The following is a 17,934-nucleotide window of genomic DNA, read 5'->3' on the forward strand; positions in this document are numbered from 1 at the left end:
TATATCATTTGTTCACGCTTCTTTGCTGGTCGGAAAAAAAAGAAAATACTTTCAGAGAAATCATCCTGGTTATCAGTAAGATATGACACTGTTGCCTTCTACTGTTGGAGGTAAATTTTGGCTGTACACGCGACTTACATAAACGCGTGCAGCTCCTAAATGATAGAGCTGATTCGTGCATATGTACTTTAATTGCCCAGATTTGTGTGTAGTATCCGTACTTGCTCATGTCAAACCTTGACAGATAGTGTTATAGCACTCATTTAGCAGCATTAAAAGATATTTTGAGACGTAGTATTATTATTCCCATATATACAGGGTGACCTGTTTCAACCTGTCCATTTTACTATTTAAAAATTATGTGTATTAGGCTACATATTGAAATCAAATGCAATTATATTTCAAAGCAGATTTGAAGACTAAACATTCAAAAAAGTGGAAAGGTAAAAAACAGGCTGCGCTATATTTCCTTATGGATACTTGATACGCATTCTTGCTCAATATCGTGCGTATTAAATTTTAAAGAGGCTAGAGCGGTACGATCTTTAATTTTGTATACTTTAGTTTACCATCGAAAAAATATGTAATAATATTCTAAATGTTATTTAAGGAATATCTTTTTAGATGAAGTTCGCTAGTTTAAAAGGAAACTTAAATCTTGATATATATATTTTTTCTTTTTCATTTCAATTTATAGAAATCTTAAAAAGTTGTTTAAGAATTTGTTTTTATTGACAATTTTATAAACTATAGAAAGAGAGATAAGACTAATTTAGCTCTACGCCTCGTGGATAAGAAATTACCATTGTTTTCCAAAGAAACACTACGCACACATGCCTTCTACGTAATACGCGTTAACATTTTTTAATTTAATGTTTGCTTTGTTTGCCAATTTTCAGCTAAACTGGAGCAGTGAAGTTCGGTATAAGCCGCTCAGCACAACACACACAGTTTAAAAGAAATGTTTCGTCGCTCTACGTGGTTAACAAATAAATAAAAAGGCAGCGCTGATTGTAAGAATTAGGAGACATACACGCGGACATGGTGTTTGGAAAAAAAAAAAACGAGAAAGAAACAAAATCGAAGGAAGACTCGACTTATTATAAGATCCGTGTCGATTTTACGAAAAATGCCTACCATCTTCGATAACTATTCATCACGAAGAAAAAAAAAAGAAACTAATAGAAAATATTTAAGCAGCTGTCTGTATGTATTTAAAACATTTCACGCGCGTGTAGGCCATTTGAAGTCTTTAATTGCGTTTTTTTTAGTTTCTTCAAGGAATTTTCGGACACTTTGCAATATATCGCTAGTTGAGAAAGTGACACACAAACACATACAAACATTCGATGTCCCACGTTAGCGTGATCGAGTTTACTTGAACATGGATATTAATTGTCAAAATTGATTGCCCATCTTTCTCGCATACTCGCATAGTGAACTACTGAGTACAAGTTTTAGATTTTGTAATTTAATACGTGGGCGTATCTTGCGTTTTGATATTATTTTACAATGTAGCCAAGGCGATCCTTCGTTTGTCTGTAATATTTAGTTGATATCATAGTTGATATCAGTTACTGCAAAAGTTCTGCATATTATAAGTCAGATAAGAATTCGATTATAAAATTAATTCAGACTGTTCTGGATAAGCCAGTAGATCACATTTTCAAGCAATGACACGTAACGAATCGAATAACAGCAGTGAAACGTAGCTCGATAAGTGATCTATTTTTTACAGTATGTATTTGCTAATATTGCTTCGAACAATTTTCTATGTTTCTACGAGTCGCGTAAATGCCATTTTTGAACAGACGTTCGCTGTTGAAGAGGAACTCGAGAAGCAATGCCTTATGAGATATAACTCTCGTTTAATTGAAAAGTATCTTCTAGCCCTTTTTATACTACGTAGATAAAAATTTGTAGCAGCTTAGAGTGCTATAATGTTTCTATTTTAGAAGAAACTCTTATTAGAGCTTGTGCAGTAACTTGATACGCGTTGTTGCTCTCGTCTTAAGAAGGAAAGAAACGTTGTTCTTTAATTCACGATATCTGCCCTGTTTTATCAATTTAAGCAGCTCAATCGATGCACGTGTTCATTTGTAAGGTCTGTACACCGGTATATACACTTTCTCTCGCCCAGCACCTCTTTTTTTTTTAATTTCGCGTTTCTCCGCAAACGATTCGTTTGCGTTTCGATGACTGCCATATATATATTTAAGCGGCACACTAACTTGGGACATAATACATATATAAATATATAAATAAATATATAAATATTATATATAAATATAAATATAAATTAGCTTTTAAAAAATTGTTAAATATATGCTACGCCCTAAGGGAATACGCATTGGAGGATTATAAAAAAAAAGAAATGGAACACACATTGTTTAATAATTTTAAGAGTTTCCTCTTATATACGATCCCAAAATATCACAATTCGACGAAATTAAGAATAGAACGAAGAGATAATATTTAATTGTTCTTTATACATGTTTCTGCGTGTGAGATGCAGTTTTTATCAAGCGAGCTTTTATCAACGAGAAGAATCGGGAATGGTATCGATTCCATTTGAAGCGTCTCGCTTGATATTAACTGATATCGTATTCACGTTGCGATTTACGCGATTGTTAACTTTCGTATTCTTTATTATTTTCCTTTTGTCTTATCTTTTGACATTTTTAAATATTTATCACGGTTGTTTTTTGTTTCATATAGAGTGTAAGAATGGTTTAAGGTTGAAACTTAAGAACCGCGTTTTTGACCATCTTTTTCAGTGACGATTATTTAAGAACTATTCATTTTTACTAAAAGCTCTCGCCCTCTTTTCTGTTCAGATGTTGTCCATTTACAATGCGACTCATTTCAATCGACGTCGACTTGTTCCATTTTTCTTGGAATGCACTTTTTCTTGACGTGGTAATAATCATATTTCTCTCGACGATACCTCTGAGTAGCACATGTTGGGAATACGTTTGTAAAACGTCTCATCTTTTTTACTATATATTGTACTGTGCGCTTCACTAATTTGTACATACGATCATGAGTAACGCAGTATACGCCTAGGCAAGAAGAACGAAACGCAGTAATTAACGATCTTAATCAAAAGAAGAAAGAAACATACAATGAAATCGATGACACTGTTCGCTTTTTTCTAGTTTAATGCATGTGCATTTAGTGGATATTTTTTAAACTATTTGGAGTCGCATTGCTACACTACACACAACTTAATATTTCATAGCTATGTGTTTTATATATAAATATAAATATATATATAAATATAAATACGAGATAACGAAGAACAGTAAATTATAAGAAATAAAAATGATTATAATAGAAAATATATAATAATTGTAAAACTATCTAATAATTATAGTTGCACGAAATCCTAAGAGTATTTCCATCCTCGTCCATGAATCCTGATAAGATTTTTAGATTAGAGATTAATAAGATAAGAAGGAAGGCAAGATTATAATTTTATAATACCATTTTATCTTAGACAATATAAGCTTTAAATCTTTGTATCTTTGTTTGGGTCAATTTCAACTTTAAAAATTTGTTGTTTTTGTGAGATAAATTTTTTATGAAGTACAAAGTTACAAAATTATTACAGTTGAAAATATGACAGAAATTTTATTATTCGCTGTACATATATTTCGTATTCTATTTACGTATTTAGTAATTAGAAATGTAAAAAAACTTTTTTTTAATCATACGCTCTGCTTGAATAGATGTGCCGAGAGCAGAGGGAGACCTTGATGGTGTCGCCAGGAAATGATAGTCATTATCTAATGTAGTTTTATTATTACATACATTTGAGAGTCACCGATAAAAGTACTTACTTCCCCAATGATGACTTTCAATTTTATTACGAACCTTTTTTCCCATTGATAACTACGTTGACAATTATGCTCCAATTTATATTTGAATAATATTAATTTGTAGCCAGTAAACTTTACGAGTGTCTTAATTACGTTTTAATTGTTTGTAATTGTAATTATTTTGAATATAACTATTATATTTATTAATTTACACAAATTAGATGCATTGATAAAAATACTGTTGTTATTCAAAATAGTGCGTTAACAATATCTTCAATGATTTTTAAAAATTGTTACCAAACAATTTAAACTTAAGCGTGTTCCAAAACGCAATCAATAATCGTCACGAGGTATGGTTGCGTCTTCAATGCGCGACATCTTCCTTATTGCAGGTTTTATTTATTATACAGAAGATGGAATTGTACAAAATTTAAAAGAACTTGAAGATATTACTTTTTTTTCTAATTTTTACCTTAATCTAATATTATGAATTCTTACCTTGCAAAAACTTTCGAGATCATTCTGTTTAAAGATAAATATACAAATGACGAAGCACGCATGCGCGTTAAGACGCATTATATTAGACATGCAGTTCTTCATCTTGATATACTCTACATAAATACACACATTGTCGTAATATATAATATATATATATACGTATATATAAGGTGTTTCATGCAACGAGGTCAAACTACAACTCTGACCCCCTAGGAAATAGAAACATTTTTTTAGAGAGTATTATGATGCTTACGTCGAAAATTTATTAGCTTAGAAAACATTTTAACTTTAATTCTGAAGTGCAGAACTGACTGTACGAATGACAAGGAAAGATGTGACGCAGTAACCTTATGTTTATTCTAATTTATTTCCTTCTCTTTCATATGATGAATTTCATGAAACTGAAACGAAATATTTTTTAAGATAATTATATTACACACGACTAATATAATACACTCTTTATACGGAATAAAACAAATTCATCGACTAAAATATACAAAACTTTAAGTTCCATTTTAAAAAAATAGGGATAACCTTACAGTTTTCAAAACTACTCAACTTTCACAGTAGATGTGTAAATACTTACATCAGGTCGTGATTCACTCGAAACTACTTAATTTTACCTAATGAAACTTTTTTTCTACCCTCCATTATTTCAGAATTATAGTCTGGTCCAGTTGCTCGAGACACCCTGTATATCTAGTTATATATATTTGTACATGCCATGATTAAAGAAAGTCAGTCTGAGCAAGATGGCCGGCCGGACGACTTCGGTCTTCTATTATTCCGCATTTATTTTACATTTTATGTTGTTAACGAGTTTTAATAACGGACAGAGATTCGGTGAAAAAGCGAAAACCCTTCACATTACCGAGGACTATGAATCTTATGGTTATAGGCAGCCTCTTGTCATAAATCGGGATGATTATTCCGATGTCAGGGAAACGTCAGCTAGTCGAACGCGCAGGGATGTTCCGCTATTTCCAAATAACAATCCAAACATCACAACGAAGGTACGATATTATATTTTAATATTTTACCAACAATCTGTTTCTTTTGATCCAGTTCGCGCATCGGCAATGCCATCGATTTATTTCCCGCATAAGTTAGGTTGTTTTTGTTCTCTTATCATTCCTTGTGCATACTTGTTACTCGCCGATAAGGTGCGTTTTTAGAATTTTATGCGGCAGCTAATAAGGCCGGTATACATAGCGCTGCCTTTGTGCTTTCAACAGCGGAGAACGTAATTGCCGTATTATGTCCCTTCCGGACTAAATTTAATCAATCTTGACGAAACGGAGTAACGCGTCATGGTTGTTCTGTTATTGACACGCAGAGGTCAGTAACCGCTCTATCCGTCTCCTTTATTTTCTGCGATGGATTCTCATCTTTTTCCTCCATTTTTCATTTTTCTATTTCCTTTTTAGCGATCGACCGAAACCCATATTTCAAATAAAGCATTCCAGTGTTTGTTATCGAAAAACCACGGTCTTTTGTTCGTCTTGTATCGTGTCAGCTGAACGAACAGTGCCTACTGACGAATTACTCCAATTGAAATCAATGACATGTTTCATATTTATCATATTGTGTGCTCATGAATTGGAAATAAGGTTGTCCGACGAAAAGAATACCTAGTAGCGTTCTATATTTAGCTAAATCGAAATCGTAGAAATCATTGTTATTACAACTGGCCACAATTCTTTTTTCTTTGTTTGTAGTGGCTCGTCTTATCTTATTCGATAATTATTGAATTCGATAGAAGTGTACTTTGACTTCTTTTCTCGAAACTATTTTTCGTACGGGTTTTACGTAAAACCTATTCGAAATTATTATATATATTTTCACGAAATATACGGCGTGATAAATGAAATGAAATAGCGCAGTTTTATTTTCCCTCAAGGACAGACGTTTATATTAACAAATATGAAATGTTCTGATGATACATAGTGTATAAGCAGCGTGTGTCAGCTACTCATAGGTAATACGTGTCATTCCAGCGAATGCAATTAAATCCAAAATAAGATTACAGACTAAAGTATTTGAGTGGATGACAACAAAAGAATACATATGTATTATATTAGTCAGTTAAGTTGATAAATTAAACTATATTAACAAAGATTACGGCATTAGTCACTCGTATTAGCTCGTAACTCGTATTATTTATCTTTTACTACGAACTCCATCTAGGGATTCAATTACTTAACAGAATAACAATTATAATAAAACCCGAGCTTTCTAATCTGGAATTTTGTAATGAATTGAAAAAAGGAAAAGTAACATTCTTTTTACATTTATATATGTTCTAATACATAATTCATTATGTTAATTATTTACGTTAATTGAAATTATTTCAAAATGAAGCTAAATAAATATTTTGTCCGCAAAGAAATATTTTATGATAAGTAATATGTACAGAATAGATGTTAAATTAGTGAATAAATATTGCCAACGATTTTTCAGAAATTCCTTTCACTTTTTTTCACATGTGTAATGTAATCACACTGCAGAAATCCTTGAAGTTATTTAAGTCCGGGGGAAGAGAAAAATAAAAAATTACTTCGTACATTTTAGAGCTTACGATGCGAGCTGACGATATCTCTGTGGTTCAAAATTTTATTGTACAATTCGTCGTAATAAATTAACGATATTCACCGCTTGTCTATCACGTCATGCTAATATATTAGGTAATCCATAGTTCATTATTAGAATCGTTAGATCGTAAAAATTTTCCTGTATGTATTTTCACAGTAAGGAGTACGCAAACATTTTCCACGAAGTGCAATAACTAATACATTTGACATTCATTCAATCTTCACTGAGTGCAAAATAAATTTTGTACTACATTTTTTTATATTTATACGAATCAACGTATGTATATAAACACGTTAGTGCAATGTTTTCCTCCATATCATACTTGTACTTTTCAGTTCATCCTTATCTTTATCTATGTTGTGACTGATGATATCTCTGATAACTTCACGTTTGGAATTAATGTTTCAACTTTTTCTTTTTTCCGCAGATCAATGCATTAAATGATTCCCATCAACAGTTGATAGTTCACTGGGTAGGAGAAAGATCCAATGTGATAATATGCTTGGCAAGGGACAGTACACCGGTGATGAAATTGCAGAGCAGCACAGCTCCAACACCTACTAATCCTAGTGCTGTGTATATAAGTTATAATTATGGCGACACGTTTGTCAATATAACTGAAAAATTTCGAATTGGAGATGATCAGTATGCTACCCTGGACAAGTTTACCAATCATCCAAAATATTACAGATTTGTAAGCTCATATTTCATTAGTATTATCTTCCAATTTTCATTTATAGTCGAAGAGCTCGTAATTATTTTATTATTATTCTAGTTTATTCCATTTCCATTTCACTCATTTTATCGTTTTAACATGATTCAACGTTTTTTTCCAGTGTATCTTTGTGGACAGTACACACAAGTTACTTTTCATTACACCAGATAATGGAGAAATGATAAATAAGGTGCGAGTACGGTTTCATCCTAGTGAAATCTCGTTTTATGAAATGGACGTTGATATTGTCCTTGCTTTGGACAAAGTCAGTCCTGTGCCCAATGTAAGTTTTGATATTCTTCCATTAAAAGTAATTTTCAGTTTAGAAAAATGATTCCTATGTTTCTATTATATTGGTTTCAGCTATGGTTATCATCGAACACTGGTTTCACGTGGATGATATTGCGTCCTTACGTGAAAGCATTCTTTTGGTCGCCTGCACCGGCTTTGATAATCGAACGCATGCATTCTGATGGAAGAAACACCGTTTACCAGATTGATTTGCAGAATAATTTGCTAAAAGACTCAGTGACTCGCTTAATCGGACCGTCGACAGTGATTATCTCAGAAGTGGAAGATTTTCAAATTAGAGGAGACTATAGATTTGCTACTTCAAAGAAAATAAAGGCACGTAATAAATCAAGCTTATAAAATTTTATCCGGTATATATCTTGACCAGATATACATTGCGAATAAACAAAATTTTTGCTTCGCAGAACGGAACGGAACATCTGGATCTTTTCGTATCTTACAAGAACTTTAGCTTCGTCAAGGCCGAGTTTAATACGCCTTTGCCAATTAAGAATTATCATGTCGTCGATGTTTCACATAACAGAGTTTTTGTTACGGCTTCTCACGATGAAACGCATGTCAATCTTTATATATCAGAAATTATAGATGAGAAGATGGCTACGTTCATATTATCTCTCGAGGGAATTTTTACGTTTTTCCCGAACAGTACCTGGAAAGACAGTTGGTTAAAGTAATTATCTCAATTTATTTCAAGCAAACAATTAGAAGGATAAGGAACGAATGACCAATTCGTATGTAATTTTTTCCAGTGACGTAGCGGATGAAACATTTACCGATCTGTACAAAGTAGAAGGTCTCCGCGGCATTTATATAGCGTCGCAAGTAAAAGGAGCACCAACATCAGGATCTATTGGACTCGAGCATTTAGTTTCCGTGATAACATTCGATCATGGCGCGACATGGAACAGTATAAAACCACCTGCTGCCAATCATGAAGGTTTCTACATACACTGCGGTAAAAATTGTTCGTTGCAGTTGAGCCAACGTTTCAGTCAGCTATATCCCGTGACAAGATCGGTATCTATTATGAGTTCGAAGTCTGCTCCTGGTATTATAATGGCTACAGGAGTGATAGGGCCAAATCTCAAAGGTCACCCTGCTCTGTATGTATCGAGAGATGCTGGGCTTACTTGGAAACAGGTCCTCAAGGACTACTACTTTTTTAACATGGGAGACCATGGTGGTCTGTTGGTAGCCGTTAAGTACTTCAAGTCACGCGGAGAAACCAGAGACATTTCTTACTCTATTGACGAAGGGGAGACCTGGCAGTCGTACGAATTCAATCAGAAAATGTTGCGCGTATACGGACTGATGACCGAACCAGGGGAAAATACTACAGTTTTCACGATGTTCGGTTCAGGTAGTGGCCAGCACCAGTGGCTAATAATCAAGGTTGATCTGAGGAACGTGTTCGAAAGAGATTGTACCAAGGATGATTTTAAATTCTGGTCGCCGACGAGTACGGATGAACCGGTGATGGCTTGCGTGTTAGGCCGGAAAGAGGTCTATCAAAGAAGAGCATTGAAAGCTAATTGTTACACGGGGATGGATTATGATCGACCAATAAAGACGGAAATATGTGGATGCGATATTAACGATTATCAATGCGACTTTGGCTTCGTACGAACTGGAATTCCTTATCACTGTATCAGAGATAAAACCATGACTCTCTATGACCCTTATGCTGTACCGAGTACCTGTGAACCTGGCGCATTTTATAATCGAACAAAGGGTTATGTAAAGATGGCCGATGATGAATGCATAGGTGGTTTAGCGCGAAATTTCGAGCCGGACGAGATTCCATGCCCTATAGAGGAAAAACCTGGATTCTTATTGGTAGCTCAACGTGAGCATATTTCGCGAATCAATTTATTAGACGAGAAATTGGTAACACTACCTATTCACGATTTAAAGAACGTTATAGCGATCGAGTTCGACATGAGGAACAATTGTCTGTACTGGGCGGATATTGTCAACGACACTGTGGGTAGACAATGTTTCCAAGATGGTGTAAGTTTTCCCGAAATTCTAGTAGAAACGGATTTAAGTTCCATAGAAGGAATGGCTCTCGATTGGGTCTCTAATCTCCTGTATATCGTTGATGGCGTTAAAATGAGGATTCAGGTGATCAGGACAGACATTTCTACCATGGGAAGAATGCGAAGGACCATCCTAGGACCCAACAACTTGCAGAAACCCAGAGGAATAGCTGTTCATCCAATGAATGGGTATATGTTTTGGACCGATTGGGCTCCGGGAAATGCTTCTGTATCGAGAGCCAATCTGGATGGAACGGATGTGAAGAGACTGTTTGTGGAACCAAACGTCGAATGGCCAAATGGAATAACTATCGATCACATAGCAGAACGGATCTACTGGGTGGACGCCAGGCAGGATTACATCGGATCTAGCGACTTCGATGGAAAGAAATTCAAGAAAGTGATCTCTAAAAGTGACAAAGTGTCACATCCGTTCGCTATAGCAGTATTCAAGGACAACATGTATTGGGATGATTGGAAGCAATCTATGATATTCGTCGCAGATAAAGATCATGGTTTCGGCATCACTTCTATCATAGGTCAATTGCCTGGTCTGATGGACCTCAAAGTATTCGCGCACAGCATTCAGCAAGGCACCAACGCTTGCGTTAATAATACTTGCTCGCACATTTGTGTCGGAGCACCTCATGGTGGTTATGTCTGTCTTTGTCCTGATGGGATGGAAATGATCGATGGCAAGTGTATGTGCCCAGGAGGAATCACCCCGTTTGCCAATTCCACGTGTCCCAGAGTAGCCAGTACGTGTGCCCCAAATCAATTCGCTTGCGCTAATGACGTATGTATTCCATCATCGTGGCGGTGCGATCGGGACAATGATTGTGGAGACAATTCGGACGAGCTCGGTTGCACGTCACAACACACCACGTGTACGCCAAACTTTGAGTGTGATGACAACAGATGTATCTCGAAGCACTGGGTCTGCGACTTCGATCACGACTGTAAGGATGGTAAAGACGAAATGAATTGCAACTATCCACAATGTACGGAATCACAGTTCAGGTGCGCAAACGGTAGATGCATATCACACAGATGGCGCTGCGACAATGAGAACGATTGCCGAGACGGTTCCGATGAGAAGAACTGTAGCAAGAAGGTATTCCCCGGCACATGTAGATCCGACGAGTTCCTTTGCAAAAAGGATGGAGGTTGTATACCAGCTAGTTGGAAATGCGATGGTGAACCAGACTGTGAAAACGGAGAAGACGAGAATGAATGTAGCGAGATGGTCTGCGAACAGTGGCAGTTCACGTGCAATGTGTCGCATACTAAATACCGTTGCATATACAGTTCATGGCTTTGCGACGGGGACAAAGACTGCGCCGATGGGTCTGACGAGGTTAACTGTACCACTCAGCAACCACCGTCACTGGCACCAATTCTCCCTAACAGCGCTTGCAATAATTGGATGTTTATGTGTAATAACAAGAAGTGCGTGCCATACTGGTGGAAATGTGACAGCGTAGACGACTGTGGAGACGACTCGGATGAAATGGGTTGTGGTAACGAGGATGTTGAGGAATGGACGGTGGTATATCCTACGGAACAGGCTAAGGTCTGTCGGGAACATCAGTTCCAGTGCTTAAATGGCGATTGTATACAAGATTCGTGGGTTTGCGATGGCTCCAGTGATTGTACTTCCGGCGAGGATGAACTGCACTGTGGGGACAGTGATCAGCCTTCCTGCAGAGAGGATCAATTCATGTGTCGTATGGACGGTGCATGTATTCCCATAAGGAGCGTTTGTAACGGCGTGGAGGAATGTCCAGATGGTAGTGACGAGTTAGGTTGCTCCGGAGAACAACACTCCAGCCCGGCAGCCACGCCATCTTGTTTCTTTGGTTTGTTCCCCTGCGACGAGATACGATGCTTCCCTCTGGCATCGTACTGCGATGGTAAACAAGATTGCGTGGATGGTTTCGACGAGAGCAATTGCGAGAAGAATAGTTCTCGTGTTTACCAGGTGCTTGTGATGGGAGTGGACGAGCGATCGGTCACTGCTACCAGCTTGTTCTTATATTGGTGGATGCCATTGCCCACCAACGTCAGCTTCGAGTTCCTACCTTCGATAGCGTACGCTGTACCTGGAGCGAATTGGACCAATGCTAGCCACTGGATCGAAGAAATGGAGTATCAATTTAACAATCTTAAACCATATACTCGTTACAACATGACAGTTCACGTTAGAATAAAGGGCCAAGCCACGTCATTCCCGCCAGCCAAATATTTAATCGCCACAACGGGTGAAGGTGTCCCATCAGAACCTTGGAACGTCACCGTGACTCAAAAAAATGGAACCACTGTAGAGGTCACCTGGAAACCACCTCTGCATCCGAATGGACCTATTACCGGTTACGAAGGATTCGTAACGCCACCTATACCACCTGTACGATTCTTCAGGCAAAAGACTTCCGCTTTATTAGACATGCCATTCGAGGCAGGAAAGAATTATTCATTCTGGGTAATAGCAAAGAATAAGGAACGAGAGTCTGCCTCGTCTAACGTGGCAACTTTAATCTTTGATGGATCCACTAATATCGACAATATTGAGGATCTTAAAGTGGAGGCGGTCACCAATCACTCAGTGACTCTGTCATGGAAGAAGATGAAAGATGTTTCCTATGTCATTACTCCGAGAGGTCCGACGAAATACCCTGTACTACCGCCGACTATCAAGACGGAGAATCGCGTGGAGATACTGAAACTGGCTCCAGGAACTATGTATAGTTTTGAAGTCGGTGCCAAGAGGAAGAACTACGTTGGCAAGACAAAGACTGTTACTGCGACCACGGAGGGCACTCCTTTGCCGACTGTCACGAACCTGGTTGCGCAATTAGTGAAACCGCACGGAACGTCGGTAAAGCTTACTTGGGATCCGCCTAAAAGCACCAGGAAAATTAAGTGGCAGTATGGAATTCATTATGCAGTGAAAATGAAGGAATTTTTCCAAAGTAATAGCCTTGTAATGTAAATCGTAAACATGGAACGATCGGCAATTATTTAATTCATTTGTTGAAAATTAACTGTATTTTCAGAATATAGGTATTTAACGACAAACCTGTCAGCGACTATCAAAGAACTGGAAGCCTGTGAGTCTTACGTGTTTGCGGTGGGCGTGAACGGAGATTATGGCGCTGGGCCATTGAGTCAACCAGTCTCGGTATTCACACATTTCAATCAACGGGCTCCGCCAAAGAAACTAAAAGTTACTCCAACAGAGAGGCTTGATACCATAATTATTTCCTGGAGCGCAAGTTGTCCTAACATCGACGAGCCAATTAGATATACGGTGAATAAGAAATTTCAACGATATGAATTATTGCATTATATCTTTCCCTTGAACCGAAAGAATATTCTTGCTATATCGTAAAATTAATTTAGTACCTAAGTATTCGTTTGTTTAAAAGTTACTACTTTTAAAATTACAGATCACCGTAACAGAATCGACGCTCAAAAAGCATTTTGTAGTGACTTTGCCAGCAACGAACGAATCTGTTATGAAGCATACATTCAACTCGATTAAACACGGCGGCAAGTATCAAATAACGATATCCACGGATGTCGAGAACGCTCTACCCAGTCAACCGGTTTTCTACACGGCACCAGACATTCCACCTCCTCATCAAGTGAAGGTTCTGTATGATGAGCAGCGCTTTGTTGTTTACTGGCAAGAACACGATTTACCAGATGCTATGAGAGACGAGAAGTATCATTACGAGGTTTTGGTGGTGGAAGGATCACACGTAATGAACGATTCGATCGCCAAGATATATAAAAGCGATCAGCCACCGTACATATACAAAGATGTGAAACCGGATACCATTTACTCGTTTGCTATTCGTTTAGTCACTGAGGAAGGCTACCAGAGTCCTTTGAGCGAAGTGTTTAGCACCGTACATAGCGCGGGTAATTATCTGAATATAGTTATAGTCGTTGATTTCAATAACAAATTACCGTAAATTTTACTTTTATATACAAGCTTAAAAATTGTGATATTTACAATATGGGACACCTCACCGATTTCGCCGAGTGTCAAAATATGTTGCTGTATTCGGTTTGTAATATATTCATTTCATATCATTATCATATTTTAAATGACTTATTCAATATCGGCGAGGTGTCACTGTTATTATATAATTACCAAAAAATTATCTAACAAATATTGGTTTAATTAATTTAATTTTAAGCAATTTAATGTAATTAACAAGAAATTAATCTTTTTAGAAGTATCATCGTTACCAGTGACTATAGATACGGCTAACATTATTTCGTATGCGATAACAACATTTTTTCTGATCCTTGCTTTGGGAACTGCGTTGGCATACTTTATCATTAGACACAGAAGATTACCCAATAGTTTCACGCAATTTGCTAATAGCCACTACGACACTAGACGCGGGCAGGCCACCTTCCCCGGTACCACAGACGGCTTAGGTGAGTCTACAATACATTTGATAGTATAATTTAATGCAGTATAATTTAAACTGTTGATAATATTTATCTAAGAAAATGTAAGATTTTCAAAATTTCCAATTTTTGTAATTTCAGAAGAAGAAGACAGTCCCGTGATCCGAGGCTTCTCCGATGATGAGCCATTAGTAATAGCATAAGCTCGCGAAAAGTATCACACATAACAACATAACACGCTCACACTACGAAGTATAAACAGGTACATTACACCCTCTATATATATATATATAATATATATAATATATATATATAGAATATATAATATATAGAATATATTATATATATATATATAGAATATATATTATATATATATATATAGAATTCGTATTATATATATATACATATATATATATAAAATATAAGTATATATAATAATTACATATTAGGAGAAATGTGCCAACACACTATTGATACGAAAAAGTTCGAGATAAGAGACGACCTGGTCATAAAAGTAGAAAGCTTTTATGAAAGTGGCTCAAGACTGACATACACACACATATATACACACATGTACACAATCTATACTCGTAGAAAGTAAACCAAGATTGATCGAGAGCTCTTCGGAACACTTACATGAAAGGTTTGTGACTATAACGTGGGAAAAAAATATCACACGACCCTCTGTTTGTAGAGTACTATTATACGTGTACATGTTATATACATAGATTTGATTAAGTATACGGATGATTAAGTTTACGTCATACCGGTGGGCCGTAAGATAAAGATGGGAACTGTTGTTTGTTTAATATCTATATAAAGGTAAGACAAAAAAATGTGAGAGTAAGAAATGACGAGAAAGAGGTAGAAAAAAATGAAAGAGAATTTGTATATATCGGAAATATTTTGTACCAACTGCCCAACAATTTTAAGCTTTTTCGAAAGATGCCATATATGACGTTTACTATTGGATTTGTACTATATGTATAATGAGAGAAAATCGTTTCATGATTTGATCAATGCTTTTATTATATGATTTGCGTTACTTTTCCTTATCTTCTATGACATAACATCGTGTAAGGCTCGTTTTCTAAAACGCGGAGTTCCAGTCTCTCAATCAACGCAAAATATTTTGTCCCATTATACAGCAATTAATGTCAGAAAATTAGAGGCTACTTTTATAACGAAATCATACAGCAACTATGTAACAAAATCAGAGGCTACTTTCGCATTTGAAATACTCGTTATTAGCTCCGCTGTTTTGTAATAAATCCTTTTTCTTCTCTTTGTATACACACGACGTTAACACGAATGAGCTTGTTCATAGTGATGACTAATATAATATGATCGTATACGTTTACAAAACAGTCAGGACAAAAGCTTGTGACGATGGTGAAAGTTCCGTTAGCGATAGAAAAGACAAAAAATAGAAAGACGAAAAGAATAAGAATAAAAATGGTTGTGTCTTCGCATTAAACAAATTTGTGATTGAGAAGCATTTACTTTTAAACAATTGTGACTTTAATGTAACTCGTATACTCTATTTGGTCGCTATAGTCCGATGAAAAGAAAGAAAAAGAAGTAAAGAGAAGCCAGTTTGGATCGTTACAAGGCAGGCAGGGTTATAGATGGCACTATTAGATGCATGTGAAACTCGAAATATGTGCTGCTTATTTTTAACTATTTTTTTTAGAGGAGATGTTATGTAAACGGAAGTCATGGTAGCACGATTATGAAATTACCTGTGCTATCATAGATTTGTAAATAACGAATACTTGTTACTCGATCAGCTAAAAAGAGAGAAAGAGAGAGAGAGAGAGAGAGAGAGCGAGAGAGCGTGCGAGAGAGAGAGAGAGAGAGAGAGAGAGAGAGAAAGTGTGAGAGAAGAGAGAAAATACGTATCTTAAAAACATGTTCGGCTTTTTTACGCGATGAAGCCGAAGGTTTAGTATAAGCACGCAAGCTTGTCATTTTTAAAATTTTCGAGGTTGTCTTAAGTAAATTTCATATTTTATTCCAATGATATGAATCTGTGAACACTGTATAATTTTTCAAAAGTGAGATTAAGATCGACTTTTGTCTGGTGCACAGAGTGTTGGAAGAAGGTAGTTTAGAAATTAAGAAATCAGTAGCGAACAGCATTATTAAATCGATAATTTCATCGTTATATTTTTTAACAAGTAGTAATCTTATTTTTATGAAGCATGATATCATTAATAATATTATAGTGTTGTTAATATTATAGTATCAATAACAATATTAATATGAAATTTAACATTAATTTAATATTTTTCAATCTTATTAGTAATATGAAGATTTAATAGATTTAACATTACCTCTTTTCACATCCTGTGCAGAATTCTTTTTACGAAATTCTCCCGGATCATTTTACAAGAAGACTTTGCATTGAATCTTTTCTCAAACGATTCTTTGATGATTTAATGCTCAACAGAGACAAGACGCGAAACACGTGGATAAGCTACTCGTCATCACTTAGGCCCATGTGAACAAGAAGTGTTCTAGCAATACTATCGAGATCCATTCTATCTATTGTAAACACACAAAAATCAAGGTTTGTGTTAATCGAGGTCCGTTTACATTAATCTCAAGTGCACTGTTCTGAAAATTTTCGTAATCGTAACACGACAATATTTTATATTCTAAACTCGCTATTGTTAGCCTTTATCGAGTTTGCGAAATGATTTTACAGCCATGGCCTTTTCGAATACGTGTCATTTTTGAAAGAGATATTCTCCATGTTTTTTATATTATCCGTCTTGGCTATGATATTCGTTCGGTGATCGATTAAGCATTTCTAAGCAACAATAAAAGACGATTAAGTAAAAAGACAAAAAAAGGATATATCACTGTGTAAAACGACGAAAGATTGCCGGACCGAGTGCTTCGAGATTAAAAAAAGAAAAAGGATTCCAGCAAATTTTGTTCTCGTTCGTTTGCTGCGACAACATACGTGACGCGAAACAAAAGAGTGGAGAGCGAAACATTTCGCGAGAGCGAGGATGTCGAAAGAAACGTAGGTTGTACGTGTAAATCTCAAGGGTTATATAGGAATATAACAGTGATATATACATAATATATAAATATCTATCCGTATACATATAATATATTTGCGTGTAAATAAATGAATTTAAGGCATATGATTATCATAATCTTTATTAATTTTATACCATTATTCCTTTCCATCCAAAACAAACAAAGGATGATATTAAATTCTAAAAGATGTGAAATTTTGATGTTCTCGGTTTTTACACGTGGCAATCACCGTTCATTTCATTTCTTTGTTATCTCCAATAGAACGGACAATTTAAAATACACTGACGGAGAAAAGAAATTATTAAAAAATTTCTATTATCGAATATTAAGAACTCTTTTACTGTATACATTTCTTACTATGTTTTCAACGATCATCGCTAATAATAATTAAAATCGTTCTGCGTCTTAATATCTCAAGTAAATTAATATCTATCAATAGGGAAACGAAGAAATAATTTTCGATACAGACATTTCTATC

At 35.8% G+C, this 17,934-nt stretch overlaps 2 protein-coding genes and 1 long non-coding RNA gene across 8 annotated transcripts in view; 2 read left to right on the top strand and 1 right to left on the bottom strand.

Annotated features, from left to right (window-relative positions):
• Nucleotides 1-3,362, top strand: part of LOC126865415 (spectrin beta chain) — a 40,309-nt gene extending 36,947 nt beyond the window's left edge. For all 5 annotated transcript variants that reach the window (XM_050617869.1, XM_050617870.1, XM_050617872.1 and 2 more), the window contains one exon: nucleotides 900-3,362. In XM_050617869.1, the coding sequence (XP_050473826.1) occupies nucleotides 900-903 (4 nt within the window). In that variant the 3' untranslated portion in view covers nucleotides 904-3,362. The remainder of the gene's footprint in view (nucleotides 1-899) is intronic.
• Nucleotides 1,055-5,042, bottom strand: LOC126865449 (uncharacterized). The gene is made up of 2 exons (XR_007689531.1): nucleotides 4,906-5,042; nucleotides 1,055-4,720 (listed from the first exon to the last, which is right to left on the bottom strand). It is a non-coding gene; the product is annotated as an uncharacterized LOC126865449 (long non-coding RNA).
• Nucleotides 5,043-17,560, top strand: LOC126865417 (sortilin-related receptor-like). Of its 2 annotated transcripts, XR_007689528.1 has the most exons (11): nucleotides 5,043-5,332; nucleotides 7,339-7,605; nucleotides 7,748-7,909; nucleotides 7,990-8,253; nucleotides 8,343-8,608; nucleotides 8,688-12,946; nucleotides 13,031-13,284; nucleotides 13,424-13,901; nucleotides 14,220-14,429; nucleotides 14,544-14,664; nucleotides 14,852-17,560. XR_007689528.1 is itself a non-coding variant. In XM_050617876.1 (10 exons), the coding sequence occupies exons 1-10, from the start codon at nucleotides 5,072-5,074 to the stop codon at nucleotides 14,603-14,605; spliced, it is 6,483 nt and encodes a 2,160-aa protein (XP_050473833.1). In that variant the 5' UTR covers nucleotides 5,044-5,071; the 3' UTR covers nucleotides 14,606-17,560. The 2 variants fall into 2 exon arrangements, 1 of the variants encoding a protein (XP_050473833.1); XM_050617876.1 differs by having other exon boundaries at nucleotides 5,044-5,332; nucleotides 14,544-17,560.
• The last annotated feature ends 374 nt before the right edge of the window (nucleotides 17,561-17,934 follow it).

Source organism: Bombus huntii, chromosome 5 (genome assembly GCF_024542735.1).
Source record: "Bombus huntii isolate Logan2020A chromosome 5, iyBomHunt1.1, whole genome shotgun sequence".
In the NCBI taxonomy this organism is placed as follows: domain Eukaryota; kingdom Metazoa; phylum Arthropoda; class Insecta; order Hymenoptera; family Apidae; genus Bombus; species Bombus huntii.

Excerpts from the sequence above, each read along its gene's own strand:
- LOC126865417 (XM_050617876.1), top strand. The coding sequence starts at position 5,072 with ATGGCCGGCCGGACGACTTCGGTCTTCTATTATTCCGCATTTATTTTA. Across the intron at positions 8,254-8,342 it reads CTACTTCAAAGAAAATAAAG|AACGGAACGGAACATCTGGA; the intron begins GCACGTAATAAA and ends TTTGCTTCGCAG. Across the intron at positions 14,430-14,543 it reads CGGTACCACAGACGGCTTAG|AAGAAGAAGACAGTCCCGTG; the intron begins GTGAGTCTACAA and ends TTGTAATTTCAG.